General features: G+C 38.3%; 1 protein-coding gene across 1 annotated transcript in view; it reads right to left on the bottom strand.

Moving 5' to 3' along the window:
* FERMT1 (FERM domain containing kindlin 1) overlaps positions 1-20,578 on the bottom strand; it is a 42,042-nt gene that overhangs the window by 10,408 nt on the left and 11,056 nt on the right. Inside the window, exons 3-10 of the mRNA XM_075204002.1 lie at positions 15,284-15,517; positions 9,480-9,620; positions 7,827-8,040; positions 6,560-6,662; positions 5,597-5,704; positions 3,974-4,105; positions 1,572-1,621; positions 2-126 (exon numbers count right to left, since the gene is read on the bottom strand). Coding sequence (XP_075060103.1) covers positions 2-126; positions 1,572-1,621; positions 3,974-4,105; positions 5,597-5,704; positions 6,560-6,662; positions 7,827-8,040; positions 9,480-9,620; positions 15,284-15,517 — 1,107 coding nt within the window. The remainder of the gene's footprint in view (position 1; positions 127-1,571; positions 1,622-3,973; positions 4,106-5,596; positions 5,705-6,559; positions 6,663-7,826; positions 8,041-9,479; positions 9,621-15,283; positions 15,518-20,578) is intronic.

The following is a 20,578-nucleotide window of genomic DNA, read 5'->3' as shown; positions in this document are numbered from 1 at the left end:
CCTTTGAGATTTAACTTTTCAATTGGTTCTCCGTGACCAGCTTCTTTGTTTTTAAAGTAGGATATTGAGGTATCTTTAAAAATGAACCAGTATTGCTTATAAGCTTTTAGTGTCAGCTTTCTCGGCCTGAAAAACAAACAGAAACATGTTATCAGATGAACAATTTCAATGCTACAGGGAACACAAACAGGCTGTAGCTGGGTTCTTATCTCAGCACTGTTTCCAAACCTCACCCAATGTGATAGATTTGCAGGGTCTGTACCATGTTACCATTAACACCTTAATTACCAGGCGTATGTTTTACAGGGACAGTTCTCCAGTATCTTCTGTGTTATTTAAGCTGAGAAGACTGGGTAATAAATATCGGAGTACCCTTTTTAATATTTTTTGTATTTTTTTTTTCAGAAGAGACTTCTTTTTCGTAGTATTTTATTCTTTTTAGTTGTTTAGGATCACAAAGATAAAATTAGTTAAATGAATAAAAAATCCCTTTTCTCATTAATTTATTTAGGACTATTTTCAATGTATTGAATGACTCTTATACATGGCATTGTAATCAATTTTTAATTATTTTTTCAAGTCTTCCACTTGATTCCACAACATAATAACATTTTCATATTGTTAATAAAATATTTTAAACCACTAAATGCAATTCATTTGTGTTATCGAATTAATGTAATGAAAGGTTTAAAAAGTCTTATGATTCATTATTGATAACAAAGATGTAATATTTTTCAACATATGCCAGAACCTTTCTAATTAATCAAAGGCTGGTATTAATAATGATGGGCGCCTCGGTAAGAAGCAAGCTGGCGTCCCAACTTCATTAATATACCAGTTAAGATTAACATTGTGCTTGATAACAAAGTTATTAAATACTATGACTAAATTACTATTATTACCTATGATTATTAAATTATTAATGACAACGTACTGGAACCAGGCTTAATCCAGGCGGTACAGTATAAAGCCAGTGTAAGATCCAGGTAGGTAAAGAAACACACCAAATATTTATTGAGATAAGTGTTCAAAGCAAATTGATGAGTCATTATACTATTGGCACAAGCCATGGCTTTTACATTCTCAGAGACTCCTTACGTATTTACTTCCTTCCTGTTTTAAAGATGGGCACAGTGACAAAACTGCTGTAACTAAATATAATCAGTAGTTAGTAGTGCAAATAAATTAAATTTTAAAAAAAATCACCTTGGAAGAAAGTATAAAGAGTGAAGATCTTATGGGCCAGGCAGATTACTCATAGTTGCCTACTCTCCTGGAAAGTCCGGGAGACTCCCGAATTTCTGTGAGTCCTTCCTGGAGAGCAGGGCAACCACCCAGTTCCTGGGCCTTCATTAGTTAGGTGGCGGGGCTTAGGATGCGATTCCCACGTCATGGTGGCCCTGCCCTCCGTTGTAATACACCAGAAAATGTGATGTGCGTTTAGGGGGCAGGGTTAAATAAGGCGATTTGCTGGGGGCCGCCCCCCAACGCCCACCTCGACCCCCAGTCTCCCGGAGAACAATATCCCAATGTAGGCAAGTATGAAGTTACTTAAGGTTAAGAATACTTACCTAAAAAGTTTCAGGTTATCTGCAAGTTTTGGGATGTCTGTGATATCCTCCTGATGAACAAAAACACAGTATGAAAAAACAGACAAACAACACAATCATGCATTATAAAGTACATTTTGGGCCTCATTAAGAGAAGCACGGCGTGCAAAGGCAGATTTCTTTTTTGCATGCAGGGATAATCCTACCTGATATTGCATGTAGCAACACATGAATACTGGGCAGCTTTATTTTTACACTGCGATTTAGAGCTGAACTAGGACACACCCAAATCTAAATCTGTCCACACATTTTAAATGTTCCCCCTGGAAAACGTGGTAAAAACCGTGCAAAGGAAAAAAATGCACCTTCTATCTATCTGTATTTCTACAATATCTACATTTTTATATAAATGTAATACAAATATGAAACATATATCTCCACCTTGAATACTGTAGCTATTTATGTAGAGGATGCACTTTAAATATGAAGCATAAAAGTAAAATGCATTGTCCTTCCACTTCAGATTTTCCAAAGAGTAACGTATAATGGAATTTTTAATTCCCATCTATCATAAGCAGCAAAAGCAACATTCCACAGCTTAAACACCACTGATGCAAAAATAGCAAAGGACATGTTGTAATATCACTGGCCAAGTAAGTCACTGTGTGTGGCTCCACCAATCTGTACAGACTGCCTATTACCTAGGAGGCTGCAAGCAAATGACTCGACTGCTACTCCTCTGCCGGTCTATTCTTTTCTAAGTTTTTCTAAGATTTAAAGTAAATTTGCCTCACGCCCTGCAGAGTAGTAACCCGATCTGCTCTCGAGAAAGTTAAATTTCAACACTTCAATTTTTTCAGTTCTACGATATTACTTAGCTCATTATACCATAGACTTTTGTATGAATGACTTTCCAATACTGGCTCTACTAGTGCGCTATCAGCTTATCTTCTTAAAAGGAAGGATCTTAAACCAACATTTGTATTTTTTCACTTATGACATTATGTATCATGAGTAATACATCCATTTGGAGAATGCAGGGTCAGAGCAGGTCCTATGTAATACCCCATTCATACTGCACCAAAATCCCGGGTTTTTGCCGGGGCGAGCTCAAACGACCCAGGTCTTGGTGCAGTATGAATGGTACAAGTGAAAAATCCCGGGTCTAAAAACCCGGGATTTATGGAGGGGTAATTCCCGGGTCGGACCCGGGTTGCCTGCACTATGAACGATGCAACCCGGGTTGCATAGGAGAGAGAGAGAGAGAGGAGAGAGAGAGAGAGAGGAGAAGAGAGAGAGAGAGAGAGAGAGAGAGAGAAGAGAGAGAAGAGAGAGAGCAGAGAGAGAGAGAGAGAGAGAGAGTGAGATTTTTTTCTTCATATTCCACCTTTCAGCTAATGAAGAGTGCTCTGGTGATGACTCGCAGAAATTGCCAGGGCACAGACTTGTGCAGTATGAATGGGGTCAACCCGGGAAATTCCCGGGTCCGAGGTGCAGTATGAATGGTGTTTCTGAGCTGGGACGCTCCGAGACCCTGCAAAAACCCGCCTTCAAAAACCCGGGATATTGCTGGGGCGGCAGTATGAAAGTGGTATAAATGAAATATAAGAAACTACTTCACAAATGAACCAAAATTGTAAACTGAATAACAGAGTGAGCTGGAAGTTCGAAATTTCATTATTTGACAATGAAAAAACATCTAATTCCTTTGTACTATCTGCAGATCATGTAGGAACAGCCATGGGGACATTTGGTCACTGCCCACCCTCTTAAAGGAGAGGTCTAGTTAATTGTCTTTCCACACATGCTGCACGTCACCAGTACCCATCATGTTCCAAATTGTCTTTTTATGTGGACTTCTTATTGGTTTTTGGGGCATATTTGCGGGAGACGACTCAACCACATCTACGAAGAGACGTGTGAGTATTCCATGCTATAATTTTCCTGAATGACAGAAAGAGTTTTCTAATGTGAAGCACTCAATAGAAGGAAGCCAACTACAGACATAATTACAGTGTAATGCAATAACACCAAATCATATAAGTGTTTGACATCATTCTGACATCATCTAAGGAGACTCGTTATACTTCTTAAATAGCAGTGAACTAATCTACGTTACTGAGGTTTCAGTCGCTACGAAATGTCTGCTGTAGTGTTGTGTTTACATTTGTCTCTTTACAAAGACTATCAACCATTTTAATTACCAGTGTCATTAGATTTGTTTAAGCCTAAGTACTGTGCCTATAATCCCCTAACTGTAATCAGTGTCTACATCACTTTGTTGTGCTGTTATTACTTACAAGTAATTAGGCAACACTTACTTTTTTAAGAATGACAACACAAACAAGACACAACAAACAAGTGAAAAGTAAAAACAATACACTACAGTCGACTGTATAGTCAGTTCTGTTAAAGTCACCTACCAATATTTTGTTGGATTTTCCTCCTTCAAGTGCAACTTCTAGGTTAGAAAGAGCTGCCTCTATTTCATCTGTTTCCTCATCTGCTGTTAATTCAAATGCTTCTGATGATCTTGATAACTTACTTATGTGATACTATATTGGATATAGAAGACAGATGCAGATTATAAATGCTGTGTTTGTGTACAGTGTAAGGGTTAATATATAGTAGGTGTTTGTCAGCTACAACAAGTTTTTATCTTTAAGCCATGTGTTCTGTAAGATATAGGTGGACATTTAATAAAAACTGTTCCACAGGTAACGGTGTAATAAAAGTGATGTTACTCATAGAGACCAAACATTTTCTTTCATTTTCTACTAAGAAAAATGACACTATTTGGGAAATGTACTAAAGTGCAGTTTTCTTAAACTGCACATTTTTCAGAGATTTTCTTAGCGGTTTGCAAACTGTAAGGTTTAGTAAAGGCCAAACCAGGCCACATTAGACATTTACATCCTGATTATTCACATGGTAAGAATACTTATTGTGAAATGTATCAAGCAGTGGTTTGCCGAACCTCTGGAAAATCAGCCAGAAATCTAGAAGGAAAAACAGGTGGCTGTAGGGCGCAAGAGGGCCCCAAAACTATCGGCTACTCTGTGTGTGGCAAGCTGGCGTTAGAGTATTCTTTGTATGGTGGAAGATCATGATCATTTGTCTATAAGTTGTGCTGTAAATATCACTAACTCACCGGTCACGTTCATCTACAAAAATGTTAACATCCAGATTCAATTAATTCTTAGTACAGAACGACATATGCCCATATGGATTACTGTACTGAACAATAAAGTAAAAGAAATACACTAATGAATGCTAGTGGGTATTAGCCTACAGGGAGGAACTCTGGATATAACTTTACTATACAGCAATCTGCAGCTTGCTGGATCACACTTGCTTTTTAGACACATTTCCCTCATTAAGGGTCTGTTATTAATGACCCACCACAGTCCATAAGCTTGTGCTATCATGCCATAATTTTTGGGCATACGCACCTGTTTTTACTGGAAGCTCATCAAGGTGGTGGGATCCACAGGATGGGGGATTTTGCATTTCCTGGAAGCAAGACTTGGACAGATTGGGTGTTGCTAGCTAAATTCAGACTGGACGCACTTAAAAACCTCATAATGCGGAAAAATGCTCTAACAAAATTTTGTTTCTTGGGTGAAGATATGTAAATTAAATCCAGGGGGTGCAGAGTGTGCATCTACAGGGTCATTGCCTCAATTTCAGGTGGCCACAGAACTTCTTTATCTCTCTGCAAAAAGACTGCTTTTTATGGGTGAGCAGGATTAATATAAGAAATAATGTGGCCGGGAAGAACAAAATTTTAGGGGGGGGGGGGATATTAATGAAGGGGGTGGCCCTAAAGTGGTAGTTGGCAGAACTTTATAGTGATGTTTAACCATAATGTTTAACTGCAATTTCCAACTTGACCACAGTCCCACAGAAGTAGGCGCATCCCTACTTTCAGAGGTCAGTTCACATACATAAGAACACAGATTTTTGCACTCTAATCGTTGGTGTGTCGTGCCGCGGTATTTCTATTAAGCATTATAGAATGCATAGGCTGGATATTGGAAACTTACCTGCAGTGCTGCAAACATTAACATTTCCTCCTCAGTGCAATCGATTTCTCCTAGAAGGATGGCCCATCGTGCTTGTTCAAACAGCTGGTTTATACGGACTGCATCGTACTAAAGGATGGAAACAGAGATATTCATTGTACAGGATACTGACAACACCCTACTTGTTTTTAAATTAAATAGATCTTGGCAATAGTCACATTTGCTATATTGTAGTGGATATATTATAGTGGAGGGTTAAGATGCTCAGAATTTTATGGGCTCTTGTGAGAGATTGTTTTATTCTGTCCTGTGCACAGGGCCTGTTTAAGACATTCAAGGGTAAAGGCACAGAGCGCATTAATACCACTGTGTAAACTATAAGGGGGTCATACAACTGTATCAAAAAAAGTTCTCAAGAGAGCAAAACTTTTACATTTTAAAATTTGGGGAGACAAGATGAGAGTTTGCTATGGATTTAGAGCCTGTCTATGTTTACATTAGGATGTTGGCTTTATCTAGGGATAACGCTTTCGCTCTGTTCTCATTTAGGAATTGGGCAGGTGCTTGTGCTTTGCAGGTTTTAGGATTATGACTATTAAGTTAAGGTGAATGTTCTATTCTTTATTCCTTTCATTTAATTTATTTAACGTAGGAAATCATGTTCATCGAGCAACTTACTTGAAAGAGGAGACAATAGTCTTTTAACCATCAATTGTCTTTTTAGGGTACAAAGGAGACTAGATATAAAGTATTTTTATGACCACTGTTATCCAGGATATATTACTGGGAAGAATAATGGGATAATGGACCTCCTGCCCTGACAGTCCCAGATAAAAAGCCTCTTTTGCCCCTTTATAAAACCAGTCCTTATTTTCATAACGTAACATTTCATCTGAGGCTTCTGTGTCATGTCTTTGCTTTTAATTATCAGATCTGAAATTAAACAAACAAAGGGAAAATCTGCAGCTACAAGTAGTCTCCTACCTTTGGATTCAGATCGAAAAAGCAGTAATACTTGAACCTCAGCAAAAGTAGGTCATCCTCTTGGATGCCTTGTTCCATAAGAGATCTGGAGGAGTCCAACCATCTAAAAAAGACATAATATGTAACAATAACCGCAATTTTAATATAATATAATTTATATATTAATATAATATGGCAACACATTCTATCTACTAATTCAGACCTATACAGTATACAAACTTAGCAAACTAAACACTAATGCTACAGCTTGTTTTATCTACTTATCCTGATGCTCCTGTACTTATTTTGAAATAAATCTGGGACAATGTTCCATGCCCCACAAATTCTGGTGATATGTGCCACTTTCCCCTCTGCCTCCGCTTTTACTTGTCGGGTTGCTGTACCGGTTTGATGGATATATACAAGCATGCATATCACACATGCAGATTTTAATGGCAATTGATTGATCACCCCATGAGCTAGCCAACATCACTCTCATAACCTGGTGTCCAGATAAGAACAGTTGCTGTGTAATCAAATGAATTAAGTGCTAGCAAACAGTAACATAGGAGATAATGGGGTAGTACTGCAGAATGCCTGGGGATCCAGATACCATATTAAATTAACAAACTTCAATGTAGGTAAATATAAATCACCCTCATGTTTCTTCTGGATGTCAAATGCAGTGAAACAATCATTTGTATTTCTTCTCAGCAGACCTGTTAACATATGTGTATTAGTGGTCTGTAGACTGTAAGCTCCTGGGAGCAGGGCTCTCTTATCCTCGTGTCCTCCTCCTCCTGTCACCTCTGCCTTCAGCGACCCAGCCTCATTTCTGCACCTCGACACTGGCCTTGGTCTCCTCTTCTCCCTTGCCTTTGCATTCCCATCACGGGCTCCGATCCTGTCGCCCCCACACTCCTGGGCACAGGTTCAGCATGTTTTAGTGCCCCCCCCCTCCCCTACCACCTGCCCTTTTTCTAGTCTCTAAAGTATTCTGGTCTTCACTTATACCTCTTTGCCCGCTGTACAAGTCCTCATCTGGATCATGAATTTAATTTAATTGCACTTTGTTAGTATTACACTGTATGCCCTGTTATGTTCATCCCATGCATTCTCTGCACGGCATGCGGGCCTTTTGTGGCACCATATAAATAAAAGATAAAAATAATATTAATAATAATAATAATAATTAAACAGTTTTTGAAGATATTACACCTTGTCCTGGAAAAACATGAACACAGACTATACCTGATCACATTTATGAACGGGGCTATTGATGACTTACCCAGAATTAAGCTTTGCTTTTTCAATCAATGTTCGGGGCTGATACATCTTAGTAAGTATTTCTGGAGAAGAGATTGGCTGGCTGAGAGCCAAGATGTTGCAATTTTGATCTGCCAGTGGACTGTCACTAAACCATGTAATTGTGGAAGACGCAGGCGTGCCATTGACCGGGTCATACATGGGTGTCATGGTCTTGCTATATAAACCAGGGCTAGCTGCAAAATGAAAGTGTAGATATTTGACATTTGATTTGCATCCTACTAAAAAACAAAAAGGTGATACCTTTCAATTTGTATTTGTAATTTACATTTGTAACCGTTGCGAGATAACAACTTGAAAGATATTCACATAGTGGATATCCTGGTAGAACATGAACCAGGGTAGACTAGGGACATTGTCTACCTCCGACATTGTCCACCTCCAAGTAAATGTTTAATTGGTTTGTAAATGGCCTCATGCAACTTTTACTGAATATATTATATTATCTATTGTAGTGTTGTTTATTTATAGTGAGCTTAAATAAGGTGCAGTCCATCACAGCTCTGTACACATGTATCTGCAGATCAGCATTGTGTTCTAACCACGGTGATCAAAGTTAAACTGATCTGATGCTATTAAAACAGTGATGGGCAACTTGGAGGTTGCACAAGAAACTTCAATAGGGCCATAGTTAATTTTAGTAATCAGTTAAAACAATTCACTTAATAAAAGAAAGAGACACCTATCTGTAATAAAATATCAGCAAGTATTTTTTTAACGGGCCACCTGTTGAACATCATTGTCATAAGGTCTTGGTAATATATGTAGAAGGGAGACGGAATGATAAATAAATGTATTAGGTAAAAGTTAAATGGAGGCGTGTACAAATCAATAATAATATAATAAAATAAAACACGTCATCTGGAGGAAAAAGCCCCATTCATTATCTCTAAGAAAAGTCCTTGAAATACCAAGCAGAGTCAGATATGTCCAAAATGCCGGATAAAATATGGCTTTTGAAACAAAAGCAATAGTAAGAATTGTGCCTATAGAACTGCAGTTTACACATCCATAATGACATGAAAGGTTAGTAGCTTGTCAAAATTAGGAACGTTTTGGGCTGAGTCATTAAGGAGAGCAAAGCATAAAAAAGGAGTAACTTTGCACCTTGGCAAAACCATGTTGCATTTGAGGGGGAGGTACATTTAAAATGTGAGGACAGATTTATAGTTTCGGGTAGGGCATGTCCTAGATTAGCTTTAAATTTCAGTGTAAAAATAAAGCTATCAAGTATTTGTGTGCTACATGAAAAAAAACCAGCCAGTATTTAACTTATGTGAAAAATAATAAACTAATCTGCACCCCTTGCACTGTAACATGGTTTGCCCCAGAGAACATTTACTCCTTTTTTTTGCCTTACTTTTCTTAATGACTCAGGCTCTTTGTTCCTAGTAAAAATGATACTAGTGGTTTAAAGGTCAGCAGATCTAGAGACTTGTGATAGCACTAAATAATAACATGAACCCAGAAAACAATAAAATGTCAGTATGTACCACAGTGGAACGATACAATAGATCTGCACAAAATAGGACATACTCTGTAACATGACATACACTAACAAAAGTTGATTTGTAATCTCAGTTTAATATTAACATGAAAACTTCACTGTGTTTACCTAGTGATCCGGAATTACCCTGTGGGTTTTCCAAGTTTATAATTTCTTCCAAAATTGTTTCCTTTGCATCTTTTTTCTTTTTCTTCTTCACAGAATCTTCCAGGGGTTTCAACAAAGAAATTTCTTCAGGTCTCCTGATATCTAGAACCAGAAAACTCAATGTAATAAGCTGTGTCGCTCACATGTCAGATGTAACAATTTCTTTCAATTACTAGGAATAAATAAGTAATTGGGTATGACTTGGAGCGTGACTATAAATAGCATGTCCTAGGCACTATAGCAATATAGGTATAAATATGATGTTTAGACGGGTAGAAATAGGACATGTGGGTGAATGTAGGTCACTTTTACAGTACAAATGATGTTGTGCATGATTATACAAAATATGCAATCACAATATACTTATAAATGACCATATAGAGAGGAGAGATCCCTTTGTACTGTGTAATATGAAAAGGACAGGGGTGGATGTCATTCAGTAACTATTAGGCAGGAATAATGTTAACAGGACAAATTCTAGCACCTAAATTGACCATAATATAATCTGTGAAACAGGTTGATAGAATGTTAGCCGTTGGCCAATTATGAGCGCTTACCTAAAATGCATCACCTGCTAAATACATTTCCATGTTATTACAAATGAACATATGATTGTACTGTAATTATGACAACCGCGTTACATGTCAACCAGTAAATATTATGTCTGTTTGTTGATAGGAGAATTAGTCAACTTTCATGCACCATAATATCAGAGCTGTATCGGTCATATAAAATTATTCAGATCCCGGCTTATGGTGACGCGGTACACAGGACAGCAGACAAATAGGTTATATTGTGGCTTAGTAGTTAACCTGGAAAAGAGATATTTCACAGTAGAGAGCATTGGTGTGGAGGTAGATGAGTGAACCACTTTCTAATGGCTCAGATTTTGTACAAATATTTTTGGTTTGCTTTTCTAAGCCGGGACCCTAAGTGTCAGTGTGCAATTGGATTTGATTTGGCAGCAGAAGAGTTGGTTTTCAACAGAATGCATTACATATCCGACAATCAAGGGACACGCAAAAAGATTCTGCGCCCCCCTGGCAGTCGTGGCTCAAACAATTCACACTTCTGGTTAAGACTGAGCCCATTAGAGTTCTTAGAAACCATATGATCCCCCTCTATAAGGTAGACCAGGAAATGAACTCACAAGAGGAAGTTAAGTCAGCAGATTGGAATATTCAGCATTGAAATACATGACAAATCACATCACAAATATTACTGGTTTGTTCAGTGTTTCACTGAAAGTATGAACAATGGTAGCAAGGTAACTAAACAAGACTGAAATTCAAATCTATAGGTTTAGTTCATGTCTGGCTGGATGAACAATTACTAGTTTAGGGAACTTTCATTCACAAATAGCAATAAAACCCCCCAAAACTATTCATAGCACACTGCTGAAAGATAATTGTGTTGTTGCTAGATTCCATAATTAGTCACCAATAGTCACCTGCTAGGACTAGTTAGTCATTTCCTTACAGGTTGTACTGCAGCTTAATCAGGATATACTTTTTTAAAGGAGCTGAACCCTAATTCATCTCTTCTCTCAGTGAGCCTGGATGTTACATAGTTACAGTATATGCCCAGATAGTGGTGCAGGAAGCCGGTTTCCTTCTCTCTGGTTCTGGGATGGAAGAACTTCCTAGGCAGATGATTTACTTCCACTTTTTAAGCACACATCAGTCAGAGCTACTGCCGGTATCTGACGGTAATTCTTAATGATCTCCATATTTAGACTGTTAAGTTTAGCTAAGCTTTCAGGCATTTTAGAAATGTATGAGTTTTTATCAGTATTACATTAACCTTACATTTTTATACCGTACCATGAGATGGCTTCTGGCTTATTTTTAGGATCACTACAAGGTTTTCAGCCAACTATTGGGCCAATCACACGATAAACAACTGTTTGGTCCGGTATCGCATTAGTGTGTACTCTCCAACGATGAACGATTATCGTTCCAAAGCGCATCGTATCGTTTGTCGTGATTTTTAAACCAAACTAAAAATGTTGTTTAACGATGAAACAATGGTGCTCCAGTTCTGCAGTGTGTATGCACTCATGTGTCCATAGATCTCTATGGACTGAGCAGAGTCACCATATTTTCAGCCGATTGTCATGACAGATGAAGAGCACAGATCTGAAGGTAAATCTTGTAAAACGTGTATAGTGTGTACACAGGGATCGATGTGCTGATCGGGACATATTTTTTATAGATTATTTTGTTGCAGCTGGATGCTGGAAGGAGCAGCAAGTTTCTACAAGGACCTTATATAGAAATAATTTTACATATACGAATTTACTTGTGATAACTGATAGGTTACGCTGTAGGATTCCATGGTACATTAAGTACCATTAAGTTGGCCTAAACATGATTAATGATTCCATGCACTGTGCTCTCCCTAATCTGGAAACCCTGAACTATGTTCATTGTAGGAAGATTAATTAAGCAAAGTAAAATGCAAGCAAAAATAAATCATCCTCTTTAATAAATTGATACCTGTAGGTATCTTTGATACGACACAAAGGAATGTTATGTCATATAAGTTGTTTACAATAATAATGCATAAGTGAAGTTAATATATATATATATATATATATATATATATATATATATATATATAACTTCCTATATAAATCTGTATAAACAGAAAGTTCTTAATACATTACTTGCATCTGTATCCTAAAAGTAATATGTATTATATCCCAAAAAAGGATGTAACCCCTCGCATTCTGCAGGTGAAAAAAACCCACGATACAGAGAAAAGAATAACAGAATTAAAAAAAAATGTAATGACACTAACCTGGCCTATATAGTTATTAGTTTTAAGAATTTCAACATTATCCAGATAACGTGCATGTAGGTTTTTAGTTGAATAAAGGCATCCATGCTTATCTGCTTCACAACAATATAGTTGAAGTAATATGTAAGGTGAGAAGTATATAGATAAAAAGAATACAACATGAAAGGGTGAGAAACAAACTTCTGGAGATGGTTGTTCTTAGAGAATGCAATATACAGATGTGCTTTGCGCAAAGAGCTCATATATACAATTGGACATGTGCAGTTTTTCTTTTATAATGCTCAGAAATTACTTATTTTAAGTGATACATGTAGCCTATGGATTCACTAGGAACTGGTACCTCATGCATTTAAGTCAGGCCTCATGAATATTAGTCGGCAGTGCCCCTCAGTGATGTCACTAGTTCCTAGCAAATTGATAGGCTGTGTTCTGGTCCAGCCCACAAAATACATGTTTCCACTATGCAGGTCAACTTTATGTACACAACCTATATTCTCTTGGTAAAGCAAAGTGTTGTACCGTGTTTACTGATAATCTTGCCACTTGGGGGCACTGTTCCATTGCAACCTCTGGACAATATTTTATTTTACTGCTACAGATCCCATACTATCATCATCATCATTTATTTATATAGCGCCACTAATTCCATACCGCTGTACAGAGAACTCATTCACATCAGTCCCTGCCCCATTGGAGCTTACAGTCTAAAGTCCCTAATATAGACACACTCACACACAGACACAGACAGAGAGGGAGACAGACAGACAGAGAGGGAGAGACTGGGGTCAATTTCGATAGCAACCAATTAACCTACCAGTATGTTTTTGGAGTGTGGGAGGAAACCGGAGCACCCGGGAAGGGTGAACATACAAACTCCTCACAGATAAGACCATGGCCGGGAATTGAACTCATGACCCCAGTGCTGTGAGGCAGAAGTGCTAACCACTAGGCCACTGAGCTGCCCACTCACTGCTCACTGCCTTCCCCTGCTCATACTGATAAATGCCAATATGCAGAGACCCATGATTCTCCATGTTTTACTGAACACTTATGGAAAACTAAAAGTGACACAGTCTTATTTATAAATAGTGCAATTTAGCTGTTCAAGAAGATAACATCTCATTTACAGCACTATTTACAAGAGTTCAAGCATGGTCATGTTCTGTGGGATCGGAGGTATGTCTGCATTACTCAATGAAATTCCACGGCCCCAAGCAGCATCTATGTTATCTGCCAGACACTGTTATGGGTAGATGCCTTCACTTCTTTTTCCATTGGTTACGCTTGCAGATCATGCAAAACAATAGGTGTTATTTTATTAAAACAATGAGCCATTTTATGACAATGTTTACATGCTGCAGTACATGTGCCCGCCACTCCTGCTTGAAAGAGATTGCTTCTCTAAGGACAAGGATCATATATAAACATATATAAAACATAACTCCCGGCCACCCTAGATAAATAAACTTTGCACTAGAGACGGGTGCATTCCAGGCAATAAATGTGTGGCCTTTTAAAGAACAACAATGTCTAATGAATGTACAACGTGTGTCAATATTAAAATATATCTAATAAGATTTATAAATAAATATGCAAAAGTTCCGTACCATGACAGAATTTAGGACATCGTTATCATCTGTGCTTTTAAGAGCTGAAGTAATATTGCATAAGTGGTTTCCCTCTTCGTGCACAGAAATAAATGTTTCTCCAACAGATCAAATATCTTATTTATTTCTTTTTTACATTTTACATCTTATTCTAAAGGTTGTAAATTTTATCAGAAAGGTTCCATATAAAGCCACTTAAATTATTAACTAGAGTTCATTCTGATCAGACAACCTGTCAGTTTTCAGCCAAGTCTTATGCACTTTGCATGTGTGAAAACAAAAACCCTGCATAATTTAAGTGCGCGATCTAAGTATGAGATCATTGCAACCTTGAAGATGGAATGCAAAGACTCATGTTTTGAACATGGTAAAACCACCTTCAGTAACTGCATTTTATTATCACTTTGGCCAATCAACCTCATTAAGTTTTTTTGTGTTTCTTCCATTGCCTTGCTTGTTTGAGCATCATTTCTGTGTTCTATAACTCCCGACAGTAAGGGGACACTGGGGATGCCTTTATTTCAAGCAAGAAATATTCATTTTCCTTTGTGTAAACTATATACAGGGGCGTACGCAGAATTTTTAACCCCCCCACAAAAAAAAAACCATAGGTAGAGCTGCAGCTCCATTTCAGCGGCACTGTACTATACAGCAGCCACGGCGCTGTCAAAGAAGCGTCCGCGGCAGTGCTGTATTGTACTACTGTACAGTACCGCCGCAAACGCTTCTTTGACAGCGCCGTGGCTGCTGTATAGTACAGTGCCGCTATATAGGGACCAGAACCAGAAACCCCCCTTGCGTGCGCCCCTGATATATAAAAATTAAAAAATTTTCTTTCGTGGATCAGATGCTTTAAAACATGCACATTTGTGAAGAACCACCTCCCTATCCATCCATCATCCATGGAACGTTTGCTCGCTCCGTACTGAGTGCCTATAATTGTGTGCCACCATGTTATTAGAAGCACATGACCTAAAAGTGATGGCACAATTGCACTTATGTCACTGCAAGCCCAATTCGTAAAAGACCCCATAGACTGCAGTGGCTCAGTACGCCTAGGGGTCAAATCATTATAATGGTAGAATATTTGCATTGCTTCACCATGTAATGCATTGGAACAAATACAGCACGGAGTGTTCTACAAACATACGCTCACGTACAGTTGTTTTATGTCATTACTGCTTGTTAATTTATGAAAACATCATCATCTCTCTACAGCACATGGCAGAAACGTGTAATACCTGACTGCTGAGCTGTCTAATATAGTATGTGTCCTTGATAGCAATCAGCGGTTCTCTGTTGCACTTATCGTATCTTTGCAGAATATAAAACAGATGTAGATGTTGTTTTACTTACTGAGCGTTCTGCAGATTTCTAGAACTGCCTTGAAGACCAGCGATGAAAAATTCACTTTTAGTCTAACAGTTTTCATGTTTGGTAATCGGAGACGCAGGAGCCTGTGCTGAGGGGTGAAGAACAGCTTTGCATTGGCCTGAATTCCATATTTGTCTAGGGTCCAATGCGTCTTCAGCAGCCAGAAGTTCTTTTGTTCCCACCAAAGTGCATAGTCTGACCAGTCCCTAGAAACACCTAAAAGGCAAGCCAAAATAAAGACCATTAAAACACATTCTGTAGAAGATATGAAGTTGAACTATTACACTCATTATGTGTCTTGTATGAATACCTAAATACTACTTGGGATATTTATGACTCAGAATGATGACCCATATTATATACACTTTTCCTTCTTTTGTTCTCCTAGAGGCCAGTGAAGCTCACCTCCCAGACCAGCTGCTATACAATCCAACAGCCATAACACTCTTCTCAAAACTGTTATACTGAACACATTATAGAGCTCCATTATTGTTAAGTCAGAAGGGGGCGCAATCTATAACCTTTGTATTCTTAACGAGATATAAGGAGATTGTAGGATAGCCATAATTCATTTAGTAGCTGTGGGGCACCTTCACCTCAGGATCACACCAAGTATTCCACTAAGTTAACCATTCAAGTCGACTCTACTGACTGATCCGAATGATGTCCGAGGGAAGGTTAGAACTTGAGACCCTGATTTGATGGGCATGAGAAAACTTTCATTAATTAATTGGTGCCTCAGCAGCCGTTTCTCTCTTGTAGTATGCATCTAGGTCTGTCATGAGACATTGGCCCTCAAAAAGGAAAGGACATGAAAACCTTTTGTATTAGCAGAAAGTCAATATATCCAAACCTTCATTGAAGCACGAACAATGTTCCTGCATCTAGATGAACCATATAAATAAAGTCTGTTCCACCAGTATTGAAACATTCTGCTACTGTGCTTTGATTTTGAATGTGAAAGTCCCTTGTTTGGTGCAATCTGGGTTTGATTGTGTTACAAAGAAAACAAACAGTGAATTAAAGGAGCTTAAGGCCAACATAAGACACTGCAGCAGTGGGGGGCATAAAACTTGTAGGTGACATTTGGTAATGGATTTATTATCATCATCATCATCTAATTATTTATAAAGTGCGACTAATTCCGCAGCTCTGTACAGCGAACCATACTTGCCAACTCTCCCGGAAATGTGCGGGAGATTCCCAGATTCCGGGTAGGTCTTCTGGATTCATGGGAGAGTATAGCAGCCTACTGCATCTGCCCACTTCCAAGTGAAGTGGGCAGATTTAGATCCAAAATGCTGCAATTCTCAGGCATTTGACCCCATACTCCACTGTAAAATTAAGCATTGGCGTCATTACGTCGCAGGGTCAAAATAATGCGATTTTCTGAATAAAGATTTGATAGATTTTAGCATTGTTGTCATTTTATGATCACACACACTGCGAAATCAGGCCAACTGGGCAACATTTATGCGGAAATTGCAGCACTTGTGGCCAGCATAATTTGCTATGTTATCTTTGAGGGAACTACAGGAACAATACAGTTTACAGTTAATGGGAGATAATGCAATATTCTGTAAGAAAGTATTATCACGATCTAGAAATCCTGCACTATATCTAGTGAGAAGAAATGCCAATGTAGACCCGCCATCAGTATTGTATTATATTATTCTATAACAATATCCCTCATTCATTTATCATTACACCTCCTGGTTTATTTTTCATCAATTAATAATCATCAATTTATTAATTATCTAAATTCATATAATTATTTATATATATTTTTTAGTCATTTTATTAATAGATTTCTGTAGTTATTACCACTATTGGCTACCAAAACACCTTTAGGAAAAAATTTATTTTTACTGCACTCTAGGCATCTAACCACTCAGACATGAGGAACAGGAATATGACCTAAAAAAAACTGCACTCGGCCTCCACCCAAATAGCTGAATGACAAACATCTGTCCTAAGGAAAATAAGGGAATCGAAAGCCACGTGACTCCTCGTGGAATTGTAAAGAAACAGAAAGTGCATGCCAGCCCTCACACCTGCTGTGGGCCCTCCATAACAAACACATGGGCTGCTAGGGCGTATCTATGCACAGGCCACGAAGGGTAACTTAGTGGCAAGGTGCATAACTATGAGTGACCCACTATTTTGCTGTCTTGTTTTTAAAAGATATAAAGGGCAGTTTTTTTTGTAAAACTGTAGCCCTGCAGCGCAAATTCAGTTCTGGAACATCGGGCAGCACGGTCCAACTGAAAATTAGCCGGGGAAAGGGCTGAGTGCTTGAATAGTGGGAAGACCAATCACAAGCCCGCAATCAAGAGATTCTAGCTTGTGATTGGTCCTCCTGCTCATGCACCCCCTCCCCTAAGTTTGTTTAACAAAATTAATTTGCTGTTTCTGTATTACAGAACAGGCAGAGCATCAGGAAACACGGCAGCATGTAGCAGCCATCAGGTCTCTGGTTAGAGAATGGGGCATCCTAGGAAAATATTTTCCTAGAAGTTAGGGCAGCTTCAAAAAATGAGAGGTTTCAAAGCAATTTACTTCCCCTATCTCACACAGGACCCGCAGCATCCTGTAAAGTCTCCACTGGCTGTGGCTTGGGCAGGTCATTTATAGAATCAGTGCTTTGTACTATTTATTATATAAAACTGACATATGTAGATCTGTAATGTGATTCTGAATCTGAATTTTCCCTAAAGACTGCATTAAAAAAGTCAAATGTCATTCTCAAAAGGTATTTATTTTTTAATAGAATTTCCTGTTAAACTCGTTCTCTTGCACAGAACTGTAACTAAGGTGGTACATCTTGTGCCACAGCCAGGGCCGAAAACTGAGGGGATGCCAGCCAATGGCGGATCTGGGGGAGAGAGATCTATGTTCACGGCAATTAAAGGGATTTTGAGGGATAGGTTGGCAGTTCATGGGACCGGTTGGAATAGGAGATTAAATGATGGTTGAAATCAGTAAGAAAGATCGTACTAGGCATGAGGAAGATTAAATTCTGCAATACCACTATACAAATATAAAAGAACGATGGGCATATCTCTTGAACACAATCAAACAATACAGTACTAGGAAACTGACACTTAAAAGTAGTCTTTCAACATTGTTAGTTTATATTCATACTTTTACAACTGTGCCTCAGGTGACCTTTCTTTTATCTTTAAACCAATTTCCCTTCGAGATCAACAAAGGGTGAAGCTTAACAGGAGAGGTGACACATAGCCACGGCACAACAAAGTATATTTCTTCCATAATCTTAATATACATATATTAATTGTTGTGTACAGACATCATTTAATTTCTTTTAGGAAAGGACATTTATATTATAAATAGAGTTGTTTAGTCACGCCCCTACAGATACAGGTCCGGACTTACCAATTTGTGGCTATGACGGGGCAGGTCAGAGCCATGGCCAATGCTGTCCTAACTTTTTACCCCGGAATGTTGAGTGGCAGACTAAAGCTGCACTACCACCTAGGAAAATGATTCCTAATATACCAGAACTCTCTGAGTTCTAGGTGTTTCAACTAGAGAAGATCACGGACTCCCGTGAACTGGTTTTGGTTTTGGATCTGGATTAGCTTTTTTTTAGAAAAAATCCTAAAATATGCTAAAATCACATAATTTTGTTCTTTTTTTGTTCCTATATTATTATTAACCTTAATAACACTAATTTCAAGTCATTTGCACTCATAATTTGACCATCTCACAGGTCACAATATTATTTTCATACACTTTCAAACAAAGACTGCAGCGACCTGGCTGGATGCTAAGCGACAGAGCAATGACACAAACACACGGCAGTTCCTAGCACATCTAGGACACATTGGCACACAGCAGTGGCAGAAAAGAAAAATGGTGCAAGATGGAATTGTCCTTGGGACCGCCCTCCCTCCCAAGATGGAATTGTCTTGGGCCCGCCCTCCCTCCCACCCACCATTATGTTGGATCTTAAAAAGGGATCCAAAAATATCGAGATCCGTCAACGTAACTATGACGTTTTGCCTCGTTTTGAAATCCGATAAAAGCGCAAAAGTACTGAGCCGGCTCGGTTATCGGGGAACCGAGCCTGAGCATCTCTAGTTCCAACTAGCTGTGTAGCCGTTTACCCCTGGGCTCTTTGGGAGATATGGTTTGACTCCTTTTTGAGGACATGTGAGATTTGGGGAAAAATTAGGCCAGATCATGGCAATGTCAAAGTAGACCCCAACTAATTTCAAACCAAAGCAGGACAACTTTCCATGTTTATCTATCTATTCTTCCTATAGAGTCAGGCAAATATGGAACCCAAATGGTATTTCTAAAAGCACAATAAAAGCAAACAGCTCTGGAACATACCCAGCACGCCCAGACTGACAGACATGTGCTACGATAGAAATGTAATTCATATACTGTAAGGAATTTGAAGAATGACAACCAATGCAGATATGTATTAAGTGAAGTAATGGACTCTTGGAGATTTACCCTTGGTCACACCTGGATAAAGTATATATGATCTACATGAGTAAAAGATATTTAGAAGGTTTACAATGTATTTCCTCTGGTGCCCAGGGCAGAGAGATACAGTATCTTCTAAAACACAAATAAAGGGAAATAAACAGAGCTTCCTTTGTGTCACAGCATTTTACCTTGAGGCCACTAATTCCTTTTTGTAAAACAATATCTAAAAGACACAGACATAGACAGACTGAACCTGTACCACATTGTTGAGCACTCAAAGACTTGACATAGTATACTGTGTAATATGAAGAGTACAGAAAATATTTTACAAGTGGGCAAAATTCACATTTTACGATGCTCAAAAACAGTGCAGCACAATTTCTCCCCCTTTAATGTTGTGTTGTAGAATACATTTTATGTTAGAATACATTTTAATGCTTGCTAGGCAGGGAGGTGACAGTCATGGGGGTGCCTTAGGCATTAAAAAGAAACAGGGAGTGAATTTTATATATTAAGCAAGCTTCGTGTTAAAAGGTTTGCTCTGGTTTTCCAACATAGGGGTATAAAAATGGGTATCATACATGTTACTTGAAATCACTAACACTCCTTATTCTTTTCTTTATGATTATCCCATTTTCTAATACAGAACTACAGTATGTCAACAAAAAACATCATTAATTCAACAGAATCTATGCTATTTAATCAGATCGTTCCGCTGATGTTAAGGCCGGTAGGCATCGTTTCATAAATGTACAACCTGACCAACAGACATGGTCATAATACAATTATATTACACTTTGTACAGACATAGAACAT

This window comes from Mixophyes fleayi, chromosome 3 (genome assembly GCF_038048845.1).
Source record: "Mixophyes fleayi isolate aMixFle1 chromosome 3, aMixFle1.hap1, whole genome shotgun sequence".
NCBI classification, from domain to species: Eukaryota; Metazoa; Chordata; class Amphibia; order Anura; family Limnodynastidae; genus Mixophyes; species Mixophyes fleayi.
The sequence above is the reverse complement of the archived record's forward strand: the minus strand, read 5'-3'. Positions and strand labels throughout refer to the sequence as shown.